This window comes from Pithys albifrons, chromosome 1 (genome assembly GCF_047495875.1).
Source record: "Pithys albifrons albifrons isolate INPA30051 chromosome 1, PitAlb_v1, whole genome shotgun sequence".
In the NCBI taxonomy this organism is placed as follows: Eukaryota; Metazoa; Chordata; class Aves; order Passeriformes; family Thamnophilidae; genus Pithys; species Pithys albifrons.
In genome coordinates this window covers 126,934,904-126,951,261 of record NC_092458.1, presented here as the reverse complement: position 1 = coordinate 126,951,261, position 16,358 = coordinate 126,934,904, and the positions used below count along the sequence as shown (strand labels likewise).

General features: G+C 60.4%; 1 protein-coding gene across 1 annotated transcript in view; it reads left to right on the top strand.

Moving 5' to 3' along the window:
- Positions 1-16,187, top strand: part of DCHS1 (dachsous cadherin-related 1) — a 40,579-nt gene extending 24,392 nt beyond the window's left edge. The window contains exons 9-20 of the mRNA XM_071568010.1: positions 863-1,697; positions 1,990-2,229; positions 2,666-2,791; positions 3,035-3,244; positions 3,761-4,624; positions 5,052-5,165; positions 7,528-7,739; positions 7,878-8,032; positions 9,241-9,371; positions 9,833-10,119; positions 10,728-10,866; positions 11,100-16,187. Of these exons, the coding sequence (XP_071424111.1) occupies positions 863-1,697; positions 1,990-2,229; positions 2,666-2,791; positions 3,035-3,244; positions 3,761-4,624; positions 5,052-5,165; positions 7,528-7,739; positions 7,878-8,032; positions 9,241-9,371; positions 9,833-10,119; positions 10,728-10,866; positions 11,100-13,714 (5,928 nt within the window). The 3' untranslated portion in view covers positions 13,715-16,187. The remainder of the gene's footprint in view (positions 1-862; positions 1,698-1,989; positions 2,230-2,665; positions 2,792-3,034; positions 3,245-3,760; positions 4,625-5,051; positions 5,166-7,527; positions 7,740-7,877; positions 8,033-9,240; positions 9,372-9,832; positions 10,120-10,727; positions 10,867-11,099) is intronic.
- The last annotated feature ends 171 nt before the right edge of the window (positions 16,188-16,358 follow it).

Sequence of the window (16,358 nt, the reverse complement as noted above, 5' to 3'; positions counted from 1 at the left end):
CACATGCTCCCACACCAGAGCCCAGCTCCAGCCCAGGTGGATGTGATACATCACGTTCCCTTGAGGAGCAGAGCCTGGTGTTAGCCTGGCACATCTGCCTTCAGCCACTCATAATATGTTTTATACCATTTCTTTTTACTCCATGTCTTCAACTGTTCTTGTCAGCAAAGCTGTTCCGCAGCTTCCAGAGCACTGAGGCCAGGCTGGCCATCCCCAACATGCTGGTTTGCACCCCTGTAACATGGATACTTGATCGACAGTTGCTGGGTTTGATCCTCTTTGGGCTGACAAGTTGGATGGTATTCACATTTTCCCCAGCTCCTTGACAGGAGTGTGCTGAGTTCTTCAGTGGATTTTCCATTCAGATCACACTATGGTGGCATTTCCAGCATTCCCTCGTCCACCCACAGGTGCACCTCATCCCCAAATTAACTCCAGTATCTAATAAAGCTAGAGGTAGTATTTATTTATCTAGGGCTCATACTGGGTTCTCTCTGTTCCTGTACTTCCCGTTAGGATGAGCATGACCTCTCTTCTTGCCCACTCTTGCTTATGTTTGCAAAATTGTTTCTGCTGCTGTCTGTTGCCTTTGTGGTATCTGACACAGTCACAGACCCAAGAAGTGGCTGAGGGAAGGCACTTGAGGAGGTCACTTTGTCCAGCCCCCTGCGTAGGCAGGGTCATCCAGGTGGCCTTTGGCTGTGTCCAAGGCTGGAGACTCTACCACCTCTCTGGGCAACTTGTGCCAGGGCTCAGGCACCCTCACAGTGGCAAGTGAGGACCAGAAGGACCCTCCTATGTTCCGGCGTGTGCTGTGGCACAGACCCCTGCGCATGCCCCTCACTGCTGCCTCTCCTCACAGGTGCTGCCATCCTCCCGTGTGCTGCCACGGCCCGATGCCACTGTGCTGACCCTGCACCCTCTCGAGGGTGTCAAGCCAGGGTCTGTGATTGGCTCGGTGGCCCCCCCGGATGCCCCTGCACGAGGACAGCTGACCTACACAGTGGTAGGAGGTGGTGGGGATGGCACCTTTGTGGTTGACAGTGTGACAGGGGAGATTTATGCAGCCCGGGAGCTGGACTATGAAGCTGGGGCGCGGCACATGCTGCAGGTGAGTGCCGAGGACACACAGCATGGCTACCCCTCCAGCCGGCTGGTGCTGGTCCAGATCCATGTGCAGGACTGCAACGACCAAGCGCCCACCTTCCCAGAAGACCCCATCACCATTGTGGTGCCCGAGAATGCCCAGGTTGGCTCCTCCATCTTCACCTTCCAGGCCCTGGATGGGGATGGGGTAGGCCCCAACAGCCAGGTGCGCTATGCCCTGCTGCACCTGGAGCCCCGTGGGGCGCCCTTCCAGCTCGACAGCCGCTCAGGGCAGCTGACTCTGCGCCAGGGCCTTGACCGAGAGGCTGCTGCCTCCTTCCTGCTGGTGGTGGAGGCCACGGACCAGGCCCGCAACATCAGCCAGCGCCGCTCAGCCGCCGTCACTGCCCGTGTGTTTGTGACCGATGAGAATGACAACGCACCAATCTTCCTTTCCCCGGCCGCCGTCAGCATCATGGAGGACCAGCCCACGGGCTTCGTGGCGCTGCACGTGGTGGCCCAGGACAGCGATCTGGGAGAGAACGGACGTGTGAGCTACTCCTTTCGAGGAGGCAATGGTGACAGCTGCTTCCATCTCAATCCCAGCACTGGTGAGGGCTGGCAGTGTGCAGGGGTGGCAGCAGGGACACTGGGAACATGGGGACTGAGGAGAGTGCGGAGGTATACGGGGATGTTGTGTGGTGCATTGGAGGAAAGCGTGGGCTGGGGAGCCCGGAGGAGGGAGAGCCCCAAGCACAGTATCTGGTTGGCACAATCTTGCTGGTCTCTGAGACACAGCTGTCCCAGCAGATCCCAGTGCCTGCAGCCTCATAGCAGATCTCTCCCAAGAGCCGTCAGGCCTGGTGCCACTGGTCCCAGCTCACCCCTCTGCTGTGCCCACAGGTGCGCTCTCCATTGTGCGGGCCCTGAACCGGGAGGAGGTGGCACAGCACAACCTGACGGTGGTGGCCATGGACCACGGCTTCCCGCGCCGCTCTGCCACGCAGCTGCTGACTGTGCTGGTGCTGGATGTCAACGATGAGGCTCCTGCCTTTGAGAAACCCGAGTATGAAGCCCATGTCATGGAGAACCTGCCAGCTGGCAGTCCAGTGCTGCAGGTGCTGGCCACAGACCGCGATCTGGGTGAGGACACAGGCGAGGGTGAGCTGCCCAGTTTGGTCAGGGCCCATCTGGAGATGCAGCCCCAGGACTGGGTGCAGCCTGCTTGCTTCTGCTGGTCTGGAGAGCCTGACTGACCAGAGGGAAGGATCATCACCAGCCCTGAAAGTGGGAGATGGGCTGGATCCTGTTAGAGGCTGAGAATGGAACAGGGGCTAAGGTTCCCTCTGCTTCCCTGGCCAGCGGCCTTTGTTCTGTGAGGGCTCCTTGGCCCATCTGCTCCCCCATCAGCTGGTCTGGGCTTGCCCCCCCCACCTCTGTGCCTCCAGGGAACAAGCCCACTCTTGTTTAGCCTGTGAGCCCCAGGTGGGAGCTGAGAGTGGAGAGGTGTAGACCTGGGAGCTGAATGAGGCACTGGGGCTGCTGCTGGGCTGCTGTCAGACCTCCTTCCTCCCTGCAGGTGCCAACGGTCAGGTGTCTTATGGGGGTCTCTCTGGGGGGCCATTCTCCATCCACCCAGAGACAGGGCTCATTGTCACCACACGTCCCCTGGACCGGGAGGACCAGGAGCAGCACGTGCTGACGGGTAGGTGACAGGGGGCAGCAGGCAGGAGGTTGGGGGCATAGATGGAGGCTCCCTGCTGCTGGGGTGAGGAGCATTGCAGGGAGGACAGGCCATAGGGAGGGAGGAGGGTCTGTGGGGCACAGCAGAGCTGTGGGGTGGTTTGGAGATGCAGGAATGCCGGTGCTCCCATGCCTGGGTGTTGGCGCATTAGTGCTGAGGCCATAGTTGGCAGGGCAGCCTGCAGCACTCTCCTGTGTCCTGCAGTGTATGCGCGGGACGCCGGGCTGCCCCCCAGCCTCGCCAAGGCCACAGTGCGGATCACTGTGGGGGATGAGAATGACCACACACCACACCTGGAGAGCGAGTCCTGCTCTGTGGAGGTCCCTGAGAACCAGAGCCGTGTGGCACTCTACACCCTGCGTGCCACTGATCCTGATAGTGGAGAGAATGGGCGGCTGGAATACCAGGTGGCAGGTAAGGCACACTGGGAGTGTGAGGCTGGGAAAGGGTGGTCTTCCCTGTGTTCCCCTGGCTCGGGGGGGGCATCACCTATGGCAGGTCTCATTCCACCTCAGTTCTCTCCTGCTCCAAACTGCATGACACTGCTGCCACCTCTCAGCCTTCAAGTTTCCCTGCTCTCAGTAAAGAGCATCCCAAGATCTGGACAGGCTCCACTCCTCATTCCCCAGGCTCTTGCCTTGTTCCCTGGGCTTAGACCAGTTCCACACCTCTCCTGGCTGCTCTGAAATCACAAGTTGCAAAGTGAGATCTCTGCTGTATCCTGCCACACTTTATCTGGGGATCCCCCCATGGCCTGTGAGCGGTTGGAGTCCGATCTTCATATGGAGCTGACCCAAGGAGGTTTGGTCCCACTGAGGTTTACTCTGCCTACCCTGCCAAGCCACATTGTGATGGACTTCATGCTGCCCAGGGCCTTCCTCTTGGCAGTTATAAGCATGCTGCCTTGTTATTCCCCCTCTTCTCTTCCAGATGGAGACCCTGGGCAGGATTTCAGCCTAGACCCCATCTCTGGTGTCCTCTCTACCACACGTGCCCTTGACCGGGAGCAAGTGGCTTCCTACAGCCTCACTGTGGTGGTGCAGGACCATGGCTCCCCTCCACGCAGTGCCACCATGTCGGTGACCGTGCAGGTGTTGGACGTCAATGACAACACACCCAGTTTCGCTCAGGCCACCTACGCAGTGGAGGTGCCAGAGGACTTGCCAGTCGGTGCCCTGGTGCTGCAGCTGGTGGCCGAGGACCCGGACGAGGGCACCAACGGGCAGGTCTCCTACTACCTGGGCAACGAATCGCTGGGCATGTTCCAGGTGGAACCAGAAAGCGGGCGCATCCGGAGCACCCAGGCACTGGACCGAGAGCGCCAGCCCAGCTACAGCTTCCTGGCCAAGGCAGTGGACTCAGCACCATGGGAGCCCAAGAGTGCAGCTGTGCGTGTCATTGTCACGGTTCGAGACGTCAATGACCATGCCCCAGCCTTCCTGCACAGCCCACTTACTGTCAACCTGTCCCGCCACACACCCCTCAAACAAGTGGTAGCCACCATGAGGGCCGAGGACAGGGACGCAGGTGCCAATGCCTCCATCCTGTACCGCCTTGCCACCCCCAGCTCCGCCTTTGCCATCAACTCCTACACAGGGGACATCCAGCTGCTACAGCCCCTGGGCTCACTCAGCCAGCGCCAGCGGACACTCTTTGTCCTGGCCACAGACCTGGGGCAGCCAGCGCTCTCCTCCACGGGAGTGGTGGTGATCCACATGCAGGAGGAGACATACCGGGGACTGCGCTTTCCCCGCAGCACCAGCGACGTGGCCCTGGCTGAAAATGCCGCCCCAGGTACCCACTGGCAGTGACAATGAGCACTGGGATGGAATGGGACAGGGTGGGAGGGAAGGTGGGAGCAACATTGTGGGTAACTCAGATCATGGAGCACTGTGGGGTCTTGGGCAGACCCAAGGGACAGCAGGATCTGACTGGTGCCCAGGCTGGTCAGGGTGGTGTTCCTGTGGGCTGGTCTCAGGGTGCTCTGATCACTGTAGGCAGCCACAGATACCCAGGTGCTCCTGGAAAGTCTCCAGGGTCACACATGACACAGCTCCAGGCTCCCAGCCCAGTGTTACCATTAGAACTCATGTCCCCTGTCAGCAGTGTCCTTGCGCAGAGTGATGCTCCTGTGGTACAGCATGTGCTGCCAGACACCACTCTGATCCTCTGCCACCTGCCCCGAGGCTCTGCTGTCCCTTCACACCCTTTTCTCTCCCAGGCACTGCAGTGGTGAATGTCCAGGCTGTGCACATGGGGGGCTCCTCGGGGCGCATCACCTACAGCATCATCAGCGGCAATGAGAGGAACACCTTCCTGATCCAGCCCAGCTCAGGTACAGCTCCAGGAACACCTGGAGAGCTCTGCCCATGCCTGCTTGGCTGCTCAGAGGTCCCCAGGGCACAGGAACACTGTCCATAGCTCTGTGCCCGTCAGTTGGGAGGTATTAGTACTGCCCTGTCACTGTCCAGTGGCTGTTATCACTGCTCCTGGTGCTATTGTGGTCCCTCATAACTGGACCTTTCCGCTAAACCTCAGAGGACAGGGTTAGATGGGATATAGGTAAGGAATTCTTCTCTGTGAGGGTGGTGTGGCCCTGGCACAGGTTGCCCAGAGAAGCTGTGGCTGCCCCATCCTCAGAAGTGTTCAAAGTCAGGTTGGATGGGACTTGGAGCAACCTCATCTAGTGGAAGGTGCCCCTGCCCATGGCAGGAGGGTGGAGGAGATGACCTTTAAATGTCCCTTCCAACTCAAATCAGTCTGTGATTCTGTGACAGGGGAAAGCTGGTCCTCAGAGCCCAAACATCCAGCTGGAGCTTCCTGTGAAAGCCCCATGTTCCTGTGCCCCATGGGCTGGTTGGATCTGGGACAGGACCCAAGAGATCTCGCTGGCACTGCCTGTGCCCTCTTCAGCCCATGGCCACTGTGCAGGTGTTTGTGAGCCACCTGTGACAGAGCACAGTCTGCATCCTTTGGCATCACGACTTAAGTACTGGTCACTGCTAGTCGCCCATGGGCAAAGCAGGCCATGCTCAGCCATGCAGAAGAGGCCATCTGAGATCAGGGTACCTGTTGCAGCCCACTGTCACCATGCATACCCTCAGCCACCATACAGCCCCCCTGGCACCCTGGTGTCACCACAAGACCCCTCACACCACAGCACAGCACTGTGGGTAGGCCAGGTCAGCCCCCTGCATCCCACAAGGGGTCTCAGCCTCCACAGGGCCATGGCCCAAAGAGTCCTGAGGGGCCTGAGATGCAGATTTCCTGCTGCAGCCACAGGAGTGGGTCTATGTGAGCCTATTGTTTGGAAGTGAGCACCTCATGGCAATGCAACTGTGTAAGCAGGACTCTGCTGCAGTGTGTGTGGCACTGAACTGCATGTCACACTGCCACGGGGTCACAGAACCACTCCCCATCATCCCTGTTCTTTTGCATCCCCTTGTCGTGTCCCTGCTCGAGCCGTGTGTGCCCACGCTTCCCAGAACATCTGGGCATGTCCTGGCTCTGCACAGTCACTGTGGCAATGCTACTTCATCCCATTGAGGAAACACTACCCTCAGCAAGCATCCAGAGTACAGGATTTTTCCCTTAAAACATGTCTCTGTGAGTCCCATGTGACTGTCTGTGATGCTTCCCTGCCTTCTCCTGGGGCAAGGGGCCAGTACTGCAGCCAGGCATTGGGGGCTGGAGGAGTAAGCAGGCCAGGAGGGCTGGCATGGATCTAACACCTGCCCTGTGCCAGCTGTCCAGCAGGTTTACAGAGGTGGTGGGGTGCAGTGGGGCAATGGCAGCACAGCTGGCTACCAGCCTGCAGGTGGCAGGAGGTGAGGATATGGCCATTCCCCAAACCAGGCCACTGTCTGGGCAGCTGCCACCACTCCTGAACATGTGGCCTGGTTCACTGTGTGCCCTTGAAACCCTTGTCATCATGGCCCCAGGCAAAGCTGGTGGCAGAGCTCTTACACAGGTCAGGCTTGTCCAAGGCTACACAGCTGTTCCAGATGCTCACACTGCATCCCTGCTGCTGGAGTGGTTCAGCTGCCAGTTTCATGTGGATGCTGGAACAGGCTGCAGAGAGGCTCTACAGGACTGCTGGGGCAGGAATTCAGCCACAGGAGCTTGATTCCTCCTCATTCCATGTGAATACGTGCCTGTAGGAATGCTGCCGATTGGTTTAGTACATCCTGCTGGCTGCCCTCCTCCCTCCTGGGTGGGACAGCAGCACCCTGTTGCTGCAGCAGCCAAGGTGTTTCTGACTCGGGTGGGTGACAGTGGCTGTCTGTCCTCAGAGCCCTTTGCAAGGCTCTGACTGGACTCAAAGTTGCAGTGACTGACTTGAAGCTGGATGAGCTTGTGTCATGGTAGGAACAGCTCTTTCTGCTCCACACCTCTGAGGGAGACTCCAGGTGGAGGGACTGTCGCATGCTGTAATGTCAGAAGGAAGTGCTTGTCCTCAGCAAGGTCTGAAATTTATCACCCAGGGCAGATCTCTAGGACAATGAAGAAGCTGCCAGGGTGGGAAGGTCTTGGAAGGGCTCAGTGTATCTGTCCTGTCCATCTGAGGATGGATGGATGGATGGATGGATGGATGGATGGATGGATGGATGGATGGATGGATGGATGGATGGATGGATGGATGGATGAGGTGTGGACATGCCTACTTCACTCCCCCACCCTGCTGTTCCTCATCCCAGGTGCCATCTCAGTGCAGGACTCCAGCAGTCTGGACTTCGAGGCCAGCCCTCGGCTGCGCCTGGTGATCCAGGCAGAGACCATGGCTTCCTTTGGCTTTATGGCCATAAACCTCAACCTTCAGGACGTGAATGACAATCTGCCCCGCTTCCAGCTGCAGAACTATGTGGCATTCATCTGGGAGTCACAGAGCTACGACTCACCGGTCATCCAGGTATGGCTGGGGCACAAACAGGGACACCTGAGCCCTGGCCTGGCCCAAGGGGTTGGGGGCTACTTGGGCCTGAGGCTGGTACTTGCACACAGGTCCTGCCTCAGAGGCTTCACAGCTGAATCTCATGTGGCTTTGCAGGTGCTGGCAGATGACCTGGACCAGGGAGCAAATGGGCAGGTGACTTACGCCATCAACCAATCCCTGCCAATGCCAGGCTTGTACCACATTGACCCTCAGACTGGCACCATCACCACCACTGCCATTCTGGACAGAGAGATCTGGTCCCAAACCCGGTGAGTGCAACCAGGCTGGGGGGCACAAGGATGGGACAGAGCTGTGCAGCACAACTCTGGGGCATGGGGGACACTGTCCTTGGTGCCACCAAAGCTGTGCCAGCCTGGCTGTGAAATGGCTCTGCCAAGCAGCAGGAGCTGAGGGTCAGTGTGAGTGTGGGAGTGAAGGCCAAGGGAGGCAGATGGCCAAGATGAGCCCAAGAACAGCCCAGCTAGGTCTCTGCAGAGCTGAGGAGATTGTGAGGGGGCCCTGGGTTTACCCATTCCTCTTCCTGCTTGCTTAATCCTCACCACATCTGCTCCATTCCTTACCACCTCAGAGCACAGCAACCTTGTGTCCTGCCATAGGGGTCCAAGCCCCTGCAGTACCCTAAGCACCCCTAGATGACCCCTGCATGCAGGCAGACCCTCTGGGCTCCTCACCATGTGAGCATGCTCCAGACATGTTCAGCCCCTCTGGCCACACATGTCTGAAATGCTGGCAAACACCTCACCGAGAATCTGAGGCTTCACTTGTCCTTTCCCACATGCCTGGCTCAGGTGCAGCCCCCAGGGCATTTTGTCCCCCCAGCACGTGCCCCAGTGGCTGTGAGTCACTCTGCCCTGTCCCCCAGTGCAGGGGTCCTGGGACATTATTTCCATCCACACACCCCTTGCCATTCCAGAGAAGCTCCAAGTGTTCCCTAGCAGCCACAGAGCCCCAGACACCTGCCTGCATCCCACAAGGTGTTCTGCCTGTACCAACACACGTTCCAGACTCCAACATGTGCCTTAGGAGTGTGTACACCTGCTGCCCTGCCCTGTTGTGTTCTCCATGTACCCACTCCTACACACGCTCTTCAGATCACACAATAATAGAATCAATTAGTTTGGAAAAAGACCTCTGAGATTATTGAGTCCAACCTGTGACCAATCACCACGTTGTCAACTAGACCAAGGCACTAAGTGTCATGTCCAGTCTTTCCTTAGACACCTCCAGGGAATGCTCCTCACAGATCCATCACCCCAGACTGTGCATGGTTTCCCCCCCACATGCACATGCTCCAGCCCTGTGCACACCTACAGTGCATGCCTCAGGTGCTGTGCACACTTATGGCCCATGTCCCAGATGCTGTGCACATGTGCAGTGCATGTCCCAGGTCCTGTTCCCATGTGAGCTGCTCCCTCACATATGTGGGCACACATCTGACCTTCGTGTCTGCCTGCAGTTTGGTGGTGACGGCGATGGACCGAGGGACACCACCACTTGTGGGCTCAGCCACGCTGACCGTGGTGGTGATGGATGTCAACGACAACAGCCCCACCATCCCAGTACCCTGGGAAGTCCGTGTCCCTGAGAGTGAGTCTTGTGGCACTGAGGGATGGAGCTGGGGTGTAATGGGCACCGGGGTGGGGGGAAGAGCCCCCAGGAAGGTCGGGCTGGTCCCTGCCAGGGACTGGATCACATTGATCCTCTGGCTGAGCCTCCTGAGCTCTCTGGCACAACCCCATGTGCTGCAGCTGTGTCCTGAGGGAGCCATCTGAACTCCCAACTCAGTCCAGACCTCTGTCCCACTGCTGGGGCTCTGGCTGCAGACACCACCCTGCCTGCTCATGGTCCTCAGCCAGTGTGCTCTGTGCCCATGCCAACCTTCACCTGCCCTGTCAAGCCCCCAAGACTTCCCCCTGGCATCTCCCTCTCCCGTGGTATCTCCCCCTCTCTCTGGTGCTGAGGCTCTGGACTGAGCTGGTTTCCCACCAGATGAGCCAGGTGTGCTCTGCAGGGATGGGGCTGCTTGCTCACGCCTCTGCTCCCCACAGATGCACTGCTGGGCACCCAGATAGCCCAGCTGACTGGAAACGACGTGGACTCAGGCCCCGCGCTGTCCTACACGCTGCTGCTGGAGGGGGATGCAGTGGGCACCTTTGGGGTGCTGCGCTACGGCGGCCAAATCGCCCTGACAGGGCCACTGGACCACGAGCAGCGCAGCCGCTACACCCTCACCCTGCGCGCCTCTGACACACGCCACGAGACTGAGGCCAACCTCACCATCCTCGTGGAAGACGTGAATGACAATGCACCCACCTTCACCCAGAGCTTCTATCAGGTACTGGGCACCAGGTGCGCCAGGCAGCACATGAGCCCTCTGTGGCTCCTGCCTGGTTCACCTGTCCTTACATGTGGCTCCTGCCTGGTTCACCTGTCCTTACAAATCACAGAGGATGAGTCAGAGCCCCTCCTGGCCCCAGTTCCTGACTCCCGTCCATGTCCTGACACCTCTCATGCTGTCACTGTGGTGTAGAAGGGGCTGAAACAAGGCAGATGACCCTGGCACCAACCACTTCAAAGGGCACAATTGATTGCAGAGGGTCCAACTGGAATGGATGGGCACAGCAGGGAAGCTGGAGGGGGTGGGAGATGGGCCACAGCCTGGACAAATATTTGTGGTGAGACCTGGGGTCACATGGGCAGGTCCCTGAGGAAGGCTGTCTCAAGAAATGTGTGCTGCTCTGGAGCCCAAGCAAGGGGATGGGGAGCCGCAGGGATGCTTGAAGGTTTGGGGGGCACAGACCCCTTGGTTATAGCTGCTCTGGCCAGTGAAGGACTGGGCCACCTTGACTATAGCTGCCTGGCCAACCCCAGACCTCCTCCCAGCCCTGCCTGGAGCTGTGGGCAGGGGGGAACTAGAACTGACTGGGGTTTCCTTCTCTTCAGGTGCTGCTGCCAGAGCACACACCTGCTGGCAGCATCATCCTCACCATGAGTGCAACTGACCCCGACTCGGGGAGCAACGGGGACATCACCTTCCGCCTGGCTGTGCCCAGCCCTGATGTTGCCATCGACCCCAGCAACGGTGGGTGGGGTCGGTGCTCTGTGGGCCCCTCTCATGGGTCACTGGGGGTTCCTTGGTGGGGGGTGACCCCATACTGGCCCTGCTCAGCTCCTCACCAGGTTGCTTTCTGGGGTGGCTAGTGAGGCAGACATGGCGGGGTGGCCATCAACAACACCCTTTCCTCCAGCCAATACCCCAACATCCGTCCTGCCTCCTGCTGGCCCTGGTGCTGACTCTGGCTTTGTGCCCCACAGGGACCCTCTTCACCACCCGGCAGGTTGAGTTCGATGCCAGCCAGCCCACCCTGGATCTGGTGGTGGAGGCCCATGACCATGGCTCTCCCAGTCTCTCGTCCTGGGCCACAGTGCATCTCCAGGTGCTGGATGTGAATGACCACAGCCCCCACTTCCAAGAGCCACACTACAATGCCAGTGTTCCCGAGGACCTGCGCCCAGGCACCACTGTGCTGACGCTGGAGGCGGGCGATGCCGACCTCTCCCGGGAGAATGCTGGCTTTGACTACACCATTGTCAGCGGAAATAGTGGCAACACCTTCCAGGTGGAGAGCCGGGTGGCCTGGGCTAAGGGGCAGCTCCGTACACAGGGAGCCCTAGTGCTTGTGGAGTCCATGGACTTTGAGACCATCCCGGTGTACAACCTGACCGTGGCAGCCTCAGACCGGGGCCTCCCGCAGCGCAGCGCCACCGTGCCCGTGCTCATCATGGTGCGGGATGTCAATGACAACCCGCCCGTGTTCTCCCGCGCCGAGTATCGCGCAGCTGTGAGCGAGGCCGCGCCGCCCGGCACTGAGCTGCTGCGCGTGGCCGCCCACGACGCCGACTCGGGGCCGCGGGGCCGCGTGCACTACACCATCAGCTCAGGCAACCAGCACGGACTGTTCCAGCTCCACGAGAGCACAGGGGCCCTGAGCCTGGTGCGGCCACTGGACAGGGAGGCCCAGGCGCTGCACACACTGGTGGTGCGTGCCACGGACGCACCGGGTGGGCACTTTGCACTGGTCCCTGTGGCCATCGAGGTGAAGGATGTCAATGACAACAAGCCATACTTCCCAGTAGAGGTGCTGAGTGCCAGCATCCGGGAGAACCTGCCGCCCGGCACGCTGGTCACCACACTGCGTGCCATCGATGCTGACACCGGTGCCTTTGGGGAGCTACGGTACACAGTGCTGGAGCAGGTGCTGGGAGACCCCCTCATGGGGGACGGCCAAGACGCCTTTGCCGTCAACAGGAGCTCTGGGGAGCTGCGCTCCCGCCTCACCTTTGACTATGAGCGAGCCAAAGCCTTCCAGCTCCTGGTTCGGGCCACTGATGCTGGCAATGCCTCAGCCACAGTGACCGTGCGGGTGTTGGTGACGGGAGAGGATGAGTATGACCCCATTTTCCTGAGCCCCTCCTTCAACTTTGAGGTGCCCGAGGGCGCACGCAAAGGGCAGAGCATTGGGCGGGTGCTGGCCACGGATGAGGATGAGGGGGCTGATGGCGTCGTGTTGTATGCCCTGGCAAAGCCCTCGCCATACTTTGCCATCAACCAGACCACAGGCACCATCTACCTGCGTGTGGACAGCCAGCCACAGGCTGGGGCCGGGCGTGCCAAGAGGGAGCCGCGGGAGATGAGCCTGGAGGTGCAGGCGCGCAGCCCCTTGCCCGCCTCCCGCATGGCCTCCACACAAGTCACCATTGACGTCACACACACCTCCTTTGGCCTGGCACCTGACCTCAACCTGCTGCTGGTGGCTGTGGCTGCCTCGCTGGGGGTCGTGGTGGTGCTGGCTGCCGTAGCTATTGTGCTGGCGATGGTGCGCTCCCGGCAGCGCCGCAGCCGCAAGAAGGTGGAGGGGGATGGGGTTCTGGCCTGCACACAGAGCGGGTCCCTGCAGAAGCTGGGCCGTGAGGAGCCAGCGCTGCCTGGGGCTGAGCACATCTATCACCAGGCGCTGCCGGGGTACGGGGCAGAGCCGGCAGGGCCCTACACACGGGGTGGCTCGCTGGACCCCTCGCAATCCAGCGGCCGTGGCTCTGCTGAAGCCGCTGAGGACGATGAGATCCGGATGATCAATGAGTACCCACGCGTGGCCAGCATCACGGCCTCCATGCAGGAGCACATCGCTGCCCGTGGCCCCGACTCTGGCATCCAACAGGATGCTGACCAGCTCTCTGACATCTCCTGTGAACCAGCCGTGCTGGAGGGTGCCCAGTGGTTTAAGAGCAAAAAGGGCTCTGGGCTGCTGCTGCCGGGGCCACCCCTGCAGCTGTACCGTGAGGATGGGGGGGGCAGCGCCTTCCTGGGCATCCACTGCGGCCTCAGTGTCTCCTCACAGTCCCAGGACTATGCCTTCCCAGAGGATGGCAAGCCCTCCGTGGATGGCTCGCTCACCGCCATTGTGGCCAGCGACGAGGAGCTCCGCGGCAGCTACAACTGGGATTACCTGCTGAACTGGTGCCCCCAGTTCCAGCCGCTGGCCAGTGTCTTCACAGAGATTGCCCGCCTCAAGGATGAGAGCTCCCTGCGCAAGCCCTTCCCAGCCAAACCCAAGGCAGAGCCCAAGCCCCGCATCGACCCCCCGCCCCTCATCACCTCGGTGGCCCACCCAGGTGCCAAGTCCGTGCCCCCCAAGCCACCACCAGGTAGGACCTTCCCACACCCATCCTCCCTGCGCCGCTCACCCATCAGCCACGAGGGCTCCATCTCGTCTTCTGCCATGTCTCCCAGCTTCTCCCCATCACTGTCCCCACTGGCCGCCCGCTCCCCTGTAGTCTCGCCCTTTGGCATCTCACAGGGGCCATCGGCCTCCACCATCAGCGCTGAGCACTCACTGGAGCCCCCCGAGGAGGCCGAGCTCAGGATTTAGAGCTCGGCCCCTGGACTCCTCCGCCCTAGCCCGGAGCTATGGGGCTGGAGCAGGGCACAGCCCAGAGCTGCTCACATGGGTGCTCCTCCTGCTCCCAGCATTGCACCTGGGGGGCTGGGGGGCTGGGGGTGCCTGTGTCCTTTGGGGCTGTAGCCCCTGTCCCTCCCTGTGGTCTGGCAGACTCCTTCATTGGCTTGTGCCCTATGGACTGCTGACCCCAGTGCTGGCACCCTGGGGTGATGGTCCCTGTGCTACTCAGTGTTTTGGATTAGCAGCGGGCAGGATGGTGCATCATGGTACTCGGTGCCTGGGGAGTGGCTACGAGCCACTGGAACTGCAGCCCCAGACCCTGCTCTCCCCAGCCCTGGGGCTATGCAGCAGCCTGGGTATAGGAGGACCCTGCACTGTCCCTGCTGCCCCTTCCTCAGGAGCTCCCAGAGCAGGGGGGTGATGCTCCAGGGCACAGGGATGATGCCCCACAGCTGGGGATTATGCCCCAGAGCAGGGATGCTGCCTGCCCATCTGCCTGTGCTGCCTGCGGGAACAGAGGACTGACCCTGCCCTCTGACCAGAAGGGGACACCTGCCCCACAGCTGGATATGGTAGAAGGACAAGGCAGTGTCAGTGTCCTGCGGCCTGTCCATGGCTGGGTGGGGACAGGGGAACCTTTGGAGTCTCTCCAGGCCTTCCGCCACTCGTGGTACAGGTGATGCTTCCAGGGGATCTCCTGCCCAGAGCTGCAGGGAGCTGTTCCTGAGGTCCCAGGGAGGGAGGCAGGTGCCCTTCTCAATGTGGGAGCCCTGTTCCCAGGGCCAGGTGCCTCTCTGGGTGGGGGTCCGAGGCAGGGACAGTGTCCAGGCATAGGCAGCGCAGTGGGGCTGGCAGAGCTGTGTGAGAGCTGATGGGGACAGCCAAGCCCCAGGAGCGGCAGTGATGGCTGTTGTGACCTCCACCTGTCCCAGGCCTGGTGGGCAGCCTGCAGCTGTAGGGGTGCAGGTGGGAGGGGACACCCCAGAAAGCCACATGGCCTGAAGCTGGCATGGTGGCAGCCAGTGTGTTCTCTTACAGCCACAGTGGGGACACTGGGGCCCTGCTGCGTGACTGCTCCCTGGGACAGTCTGGGCCACTGGAGCCACCTCCAGAAGGTGGGCAGGTGCCAGAAGCCCCCATCCCTGGCCCCAGTCCCCTGTGCAGGATTGCTCTGCATCCCTGTCATGCATGTTGTGAGCACGGGACAGAGCCCCCTGTGATGGGGCTGGTCCCCATCCCCTCCCAGCACCACACAGCTGGCCACGGAGCTGGCATTGCACTCACACCGGGCTCAGCCTGCACTGGAGCTCGCCCCAACCCCACAGCTGCTCACGGGGAGCAGCCACATGTTGTGGGCCCTGGGAGTGCAGCTGCAGCCCCGGTGCTCTGGAGGCTGTGACCCCCACACAGCCATGACTCCAGAGCAAGGGCAGGAGCAGGGCATGGGGAGCCCTGCAGCAGCCCCGAATTCACAGCCAGTCTGGCCATGAGCATGTTTAGGGGGCAGGGAGGACACCCCACACCTGAGCAGGGCCTGGGGGACGTTTTTTCCCATCACACTTTCCCCAGACCCAGCATGTCCATACTGTGGCTGCAGCCCCAACCCCAAAGACGTTGTCACAACAGCCAAACAAATCACTTCTGCCTATTCCCATTTCCTATGACGAACCATCTGTGGCTGCAGCCCCATCTGTCACTGTCAGCCCCTGTGGAGGGCACTTTTCCCTTAAACATCAAAACCATCACAGCCCCCCATCCCCCTTGTGCTGTGGGGGTCCCTACACTGTGGGGGTCCCCAGTGCTGCACCCCAGTCCCACAAGGTCCCGGATGCTGTCCTGGGTACAGGGCAGCAACAGGGAACACGGATCTGCGGCAGCAACAGCAACACTAAGGGAGCACAGGGTCATGACCACCCCACTTGGGACCCACAGCGACCTGAGGGGTTCTGAGAGGGAGAGATCTGCTTTGGCACAGGGACAACCCATAGAGGTTCTTTGGGGGAGCACCCCTGTCCCCTCTGTGTCCTGCTCACAAGCACTGTGGGAACACATTGACCTCCTTGGCCCATGTAGGAGCACTCTGGGGGTGGTCTGCCCCTCAGCTCCATGGGGACACTCTGGGGGTACCCTGTGCCCCCTGGCCTTACTTTGCTAAGGCTGTTCAACACAGCCCAGCTCCCGCTGCACGTCTGGGACGGGGCACAGAGGTCACCCTGCACATCACATGGAAGGGTCAGACACACACATCCCACTTTGGGCTGGGGTCACTGAGCCCCCAGTTATTTATTTTTACACATTGTACTACAATTCCTGTTTTTACTCATTTGTACTTTTTGTATCGTGTCTCGCGGAGCTGCATGTACCGGCGCTGCCCACGTGCAGCCAGGACTCAAGTGCCAACTTCTCAAAAAATGCCTTAATAAACCACATGTGTTTGTACGGACATGGACCCATCCCTGCTGCCACGGGACCATGCTGGGCTGGCACTGTCTCCTCACAGTGGGGGACAAGCCTGTGCCACAGGGGCCCCAGCACGTGGCTCAGCTGCCAGCAACGTGCCATAGGCTTGGCCAGGCTCTGGCACCCACGTCCATTGCTGCACCCTGCAAAGTCC